This window comes from Berghia stephanieae, chromosome 2 (genome assembly GCF_034508935.2).
Source record: "Berghia stephanieae isolate SIO BIC M18660-M18661 chromosome 2, UCSD_Bste_1.3, whole genome shotgun sequence".
Classification (NCBI taxonomy): domain Eukaryota; kingdom Metazoa; phylum Mollusca; class Gastropoda; order Nudibranchia; family Aeolidiidae; genus Berghia; species Berghia stephanieae.
The window spans coordinates 1,360,529-1,366,946 of NC_088361.1; the positions used below are offsets into that span (position 1 = coordinate 1,360,529).

Sequence of the window (6,418 nt, forward strand, 5' to 3'; positions counted from 1 at the left end):
TTCTCTCAAATATAATTTGCCAAGCACCTTTGTAAGTTTCAAATATGTTACAAGTCGTATCATAACGGTAAAATGTAATGATGTACAGCATGCTTACCTATAATTGAATTTTAAGTTTACGTTAAAATACATGTCTTCATTGAGAAGAGTAAGCACATCTGGTTGACCCCCCCCCCACACACACACACACAAACACACACATACACACACACAAAAAGCACTATGTAAGTGTTAGACAAATTAGTTAAATAAAATAAACTAGAATGATTTATTTCAAATTTTGATTCATATAATAAATTTGTTTTTTTTTCTTCAAATTATGAAATAGATGACATTAAAGTAAAATGGTGTATTTCAATATTTGGATATTTGAATAAACTTTATTGTGATTTCAAAGTTTGAACTGAATCGATATGAAAATTTAGAGTAGATGATCGTAAAAAAGAAACAGTTCAACTTGAAATATAGTTTGCATATATATATATATATATAATATATATATATATATATATATATATATATATATATATATATATATATATATATATATATATATATAGTATCCAAAGGTCTACATTCTACAGATCAAATGATGGTTGGAACTTTCTAGTATAATATCTGCCTTTTGTAACCAAGAATCAGTTGGAAGTGTAACTTTTTGTCAGAGGAAATAGTATCCTCCCCCCCCCCCCCCCCCCAACCCCCTCCCGATAAGAAGACAATTACAAAAATGTTAATGAAACTTGACAGATATTAAAGAATTGACCCCGACACTTGTTATAAAGTGAAAATTAATACATCAATTTATTTAATTTTTAATACTATAATATAATGTAAAATTACATGGTATAATGAATATTAATTATAAGGATATTATTATGTGCAAGTGGACAGAAATTCTTCCAACGAGATTTTTCCCTCCCCACTTTTATCAGCAGCTTCAAAGATTTGATCCATTTCACTGTCGCTGAGGGAGGGGTAGACATTTGTAATCATGGGTCGTAACTCGTCCTTGGTGAGGTAACCACTTCCGTCTTTGTCTGCGTCTTGGAACAACTTGGTAATCTCTTGAATTCTAGAGACAAAGAATTTATTGTGAGAAGTTTGAAATTGTTGATATGCGTTTAGGTAAAATACTCTCAACATCCGCCAGCTGGGTATAAGGTATCAATACAGTTAACTCTGTGTAACCTTGAAAGTTTATAGTCTGATTGTTATAATTTAGTGAGAACTAATCCCCAAGTAGCTGTCTAAAAACAATAACAAATAGCGAAGTGATGTCAACATTGTTCCTCTATAATAGGATACCGAGAGGTAATACTGGATTGGCCCACCATATTCGTGCGCATAGTGTGATGGATGTCGTAAAATTGAATGACATTTATATTTCCTGGGTCTGCGTCACCCATTTTTTGGGCGTGTTACGCCTCACAGACTTGTCTTATAATCGATGGATCAGGACTCATCCTTAACATATTTAAGCAAATTTAGTTGATATTGTGCTGTATAAAAGTTGGTCTTCTTCTTTAATACATGTGGTCTAGTGGTATGACACTCGCTTTCGGATCGAAAGGTCTTGGGTACGAGCCTCGTTCGGCGCATAGTTGAGTTCTCGAAAAAGGCCCTATACTCAAATTCTCTCACCGTACTCGGGTGTAAAATGGGTACTTGGTAGTTACCAGCGTTGTCTCTGTCTGACAAAATTGTAATATCGCCTAACAGGCCACTACCACATTATCTCAACCGTCTGTAGTGTTTCATTCATCCTGTTTTGTTGATAAAGGGGAAATCGAAGCATACATTCAATTTCACCTTGTTATTTATTTCTTCGAGTTTCGAGCAGCAACATTTACATTAAAGTTCTGTCAGTGTAATAAATTGCTTCTTTTCTTTCTTATTATGACAGTGCTCTACACGGAGTTTTATTACTCCTGAAGATAACGTTCAATAGAGAGAAAAAATAATGCTGAATGTGCATTCAGTAATTCATATCTCGATATTCCCAAAGTCATATACTTTTCACATTTCAAATTTTTAGCATTTAAAACACCCTGACATTAACTATACTGTTTTGATTCAATGGGCAGGCAACCCATCAACACAACTCATTGACTTACTGCGACTGTAGCTTTTCCATGCCAGCAATAAACTCGTCAAGAGTTATCCTCTTGTCCCCTGTCGGGCCTTCAAAGGCAATGAATCGGTCCTGAACGAAGAAAGACAAAAATTAATGTTAAACATTATTCGATCTGTAAAATGACTATTGGAGGAATGCGTTTGTGTCCAGCACACTGAACACTATTATGACGACAACTCAAATGACAATGAAAACTTTATTGTGAAAAGTTTGAAATTGATGCTATGCTTTTATGTGAAATAATCACAACATCCACCAGTCTAATATAACGTATCAACACACAAAACTATGTTCAACCTTGCACTTTTATAGCCTGATTGATATAATTTTGTGAGAACTAATTGCTAAAATGGCTGTCTAAAAACAACATAAAAAAGAGGTGAGTGACGTCAATTTTGTTTCTTCTATTTGAACGGGGTTCTTGGTGATTTTTCCCAAATCTCACAATACATAGAAAATAATAAGCACAACACAGATGAACAAGTCGTTAAAATAAAATATTACAACAATGAGCCCATAAGGAATTGGGTTATCAGACCTGCAAATAAGTGCACGTCGGATGAAGCTCATTTGTGATTATAATATACAATAAATCAGTTTTATATGAATGCTGGCTATGAATGCCAGAAAAAATCTGACTACCAAGAAAATATTGAAAAAATATTTAGATGATATTTTAAAAAAATGAAACTTCATGGTTTATTGGAATTAATGGAATACATAAGTGATATTTTCCACATACCGCAATCTGAGAATCGGGAATGTTTGAATCGTTGCTTCGCATCAAGTCCCGTAACTCAAAGACTGTGAGAGACCCATTGTTGTCCTTGTCAAACTGTTTGAATTGGTCTTGCCATTCTTGTACGGATTTCTTGTTAGCCATCTTGGAACGTAAGCACCTTGGGAAGGGGAGGAGGGGGTGGGGGGGTGGTTGAAAAAGAACACGGTTAGAATCAATTGTACAGCTTTCTGTACTGACATTCGGTTCGAGCCCGGTTGTTATGGCTAAAAGTTTAGTCATTGGAAAAGGTTCTTTACTCATTTTCTCTCACCATACTAAAGTGTAAAATGAGTGCCTGGCCTCTGCCGAAAAAAAGCTGTAACATGGCTTTACAGGCGTCATGTCGCGTCCTAAGCGTCGTTAAGCGTTGTTGTTAGCTTGAGGCCACTTGTAAAGCACGTTGAGCACGTTTAGTGGATACTGCCCTTTATAAATGCTCCTGTTAACTAAACTATATCGGAGCTCTGTGTCTAAAAGTAGTTATGCCCTCTTGTGATTCAATATGAAACATATTCATCGTTAGTCCTCCAAAGGACTGGTTGGTAACACACTTCCAATGAGTTTTGAACCGGAAGAGAATAAGGTGTGGCTCTTAATCTCTATTAATTATCTAACCCCCCCCCCTCCCCCCCAATGAAATATGTGTGCTTTAGATCTATTTCGAGAGCAGACCTGCGTGATTAAGGTTATTTTTTATTTATTTCTTTTTATTTTTATTTTTTTTCGTCAATGCTTGTCAACCCGCAATAGCTTATCCGGTCGGCTGTCTCACCCACAAAAGATTATGATGAGAGCAAGCATATTTACAGATGGAATTACTTCCCGTACGGCTTTCATGAGATGCCGTTGTCTAATCATACAATGAAGAAATATAGATAACCCATCATACAAGGCTGCTGTCAACATAAATTACCCATGTTGTCAAAATGAGCATTTGGATTACAATAGTGAAAATATTGACAATATTAGTTATTGGACTTATAAATAAGTAGCCTACTCCCTTGCACCTCACCAAGTATTGATGTTCACAGGAGAATCCACATATTAATACTCTTTTATTATGGAAATAAGACATTATATCAAAATACTTCACATATTAATATTGTACTCTTTAAAAAAAAAAAAAAAAGAATAATAATAATCGATATTCAAATATTTATCGATTAAAATAAACCTCAATTCGTCAACGACTCTCAAATCTGGAACTTCTGAACTCTCAAACCTGGGCCTTCAAGCAAGTCCCAGGTTTGAGAGTTGTTTTTATTTTCTTTTTTTTCCGTTTTTTTTTTTTCTTTTTTCTTTTTTTTTTTTTTTTTTTTTTTTTTTTTTGTTAAGATGACTGCCATTTTAATCGATCGATATTTAAAGGACAAGCTTTCTGGCCAAATTTTCAAATACGTGTTTTTCCAAAGTACCTCAGTAAACTGGTTAATGGATAGGTACTCATTTTACATCTGATTACGTCGAGAGAATGTGAGTAAAGGCCTTTTCCAAGTACTCAACAATGCGCTGCTCAGATCGAAACTCGAACCCAACACATTCCGATCCGAAGGCGAGTGTCAAACCAAAAGACCAAATAGTCACACATAGTAAAATTATAATCAATCCAAATAATTAATATATGACAATAGACATAAAATATTCCAACTAAATATCAATGATGCCGTGCTTTGAACAAAAATAATACTTTTTTTTTTTTCATTTTAGTCAAAATAATGTTTTAATACTTAATTCACACATTGATCTATTCAAATAATACCCCTCGTTTCAGAAAAGTCTCAAAATTAAACCCTAACAGAAATTAAGACTGAGATTTGAGACCTTTTTCCTTTTTAAAAGTTGAGAGGTTTTCTTTTTTAGTTCGATTCATTATAACTTTTTTAGTATCATGGTGTATAGGGACATTCTTAAGATGGCGGGGCGTAAAAGAGCAAGGAAGAGTAACCTTTAATAATACAAGTAAAATTGTTCTAGCCAAAATGTATACAATAATTATTTAGTCAGTGCATGTCATAATGATAAAGGGATGTGACATATCGAATCAAACTGGTATTACGGCGGGATAAATCGTCAAAGAGGCAGTTTGAATTTTGACCAGAAACTGCCAAACTGCCGCAGTCTGGAAAAACACAGTGTTTAAAAATATGGCCAGAAAACTCGTCACACAAATATCGATCAATTTAAATAACCCTCATTTTGACAAAAACTCTTAAACCTGGGACCTCGCGATTTAAATTCACTTTAAAATCACTTTTCGTCATCTCGTTCACCCTGAAGTAAACCCCGTTTTGAGCGGTAGGCCACAAATATTATATTATCATTATATTATTAAACAAGAAGGTAATGTACAATCCAAGTCTAACCACTACCTTGTAGAGTCCGAGAGAGAGAGATGTGTTGAGATGAATGATGTTGAATAACCAAACCTTGTGAGTGTAGCCAGGTAAATAGGGGACAGGAACACCAAGGTAAAGACACAAGACACAGTGATGGGCGGGTTTATTTAAATGTTACTTTTTCCTGTTGCCAACTACGAAATGGTTATATGGTGTGGAAAAAAAAGAACTGGTAAAAGTCCTATGAATAACAATCAGAAAATGGAATAGTATTATTAATTAATAGTATTAATGAAATGGTATTAATTTAATTTACAAAGACTTAAAAACGCCATCCTGTCATCTCTCATTCCTCTTCAGTGCAGACCAGACCTGTCCACTATCACGAAAACATTTGGCTCCCATTTCACAACTTCATAAGCATCTCTAAGTCATTCAAACTTATTGAAAATGAAAGTCGATGCCAGAAAACATAATTGTAAGGATTTTGAAGTGTTTTTAATCCTTATGTGAGTAAATTGCTATGTGTTAAAGTTCACTGTACTGTACCGATCACAATTATATCCGAAAAATTAAGAATTTCTAAATTTTCAAGTAGGCAGATCTGCTCCACTGTCTTGTTCATCGTTTTTTGTTGACAAAGGGATAACCCGAAACGTGACCGTCATTTCGGCTGTACTCTGAAAATAAACGATTTTCTAAGGACAGGTTTTCTAGCCAAATTTTTAAAAAATAATTTTTAAACAGATATTTCTCAGAAGGCGGCTGATTTGTCTATAAGAATTAAATTGAGTTCGAACTAAAACAATTAAAAGTCATACACACTACACGCATTCAAGGTCGTAAATTCTTCTTACAATGGTACCAGATATATTCACATGTACATCTTTTCAAATTGAATATGAAAGTTCGAAAGTAGTCCCTTAATGTTCTCTATTTTGCAAAAGTAGAACTGAATACAAAATATTGCATTCACTGTCACAAATTTTCCCCATTCGTGATCAAATACGTTGCACATTTATCAACATTCAATGATAAAAAATTAAGTTTTCTGCTGCTTCTGTTAAATCTTTACTTTGCATCGAGATCTAGATATCTTTCTAAAATTTCTATGTCAAAAATCTTTTACCACCCGCACACTACCATGCCAAAACTGCTAATAAT

General features: G+C 34.2%; 1 protein-coding gene across 2 annotated transcripts in view; it reads right to left on the reverse strand.

Annotated features, from left to right (window-relative positions):
* Positions 1-768: 768 nt before the first annotated feature.
* LOC144964142 (neo-calmodulin-like) overlaps positions 769-6,418 on the reverse strand; it is a 6,132-nt gene continuing 482 nt past the window's right edge. Inside the window, exons 1-4 of one of the 2 annotated variants that reach the window (XM_078898078.1) lie at positions 5,288-5,570; positions 2,880-3,036; positions 2,118-2,206; positions 771-1,075 (exon numbers count right to left, since the gene is read on the reverse strand). In XM_078898078.1, coding sequence (XP_078754204.1) covers positions 877-1,075; positions 2,118-2,206; positions 2,880-3,020 — 429 coding nt within the window. In that variant the 5' untranslated portion in view covers positions 3,021-3,036; positions 5,288-5,570 and the 3' untranslated portion in view covers positions 771-876. Of the gene's footprint in view, positions 1,076-2,117; positions 2,207-2,879; positions 3,037-5,287; positions 5,571-6,418 lie in introns of those variants that run through there. The other variant, XM_078898077.1, reaches the window with a different exon arrangement.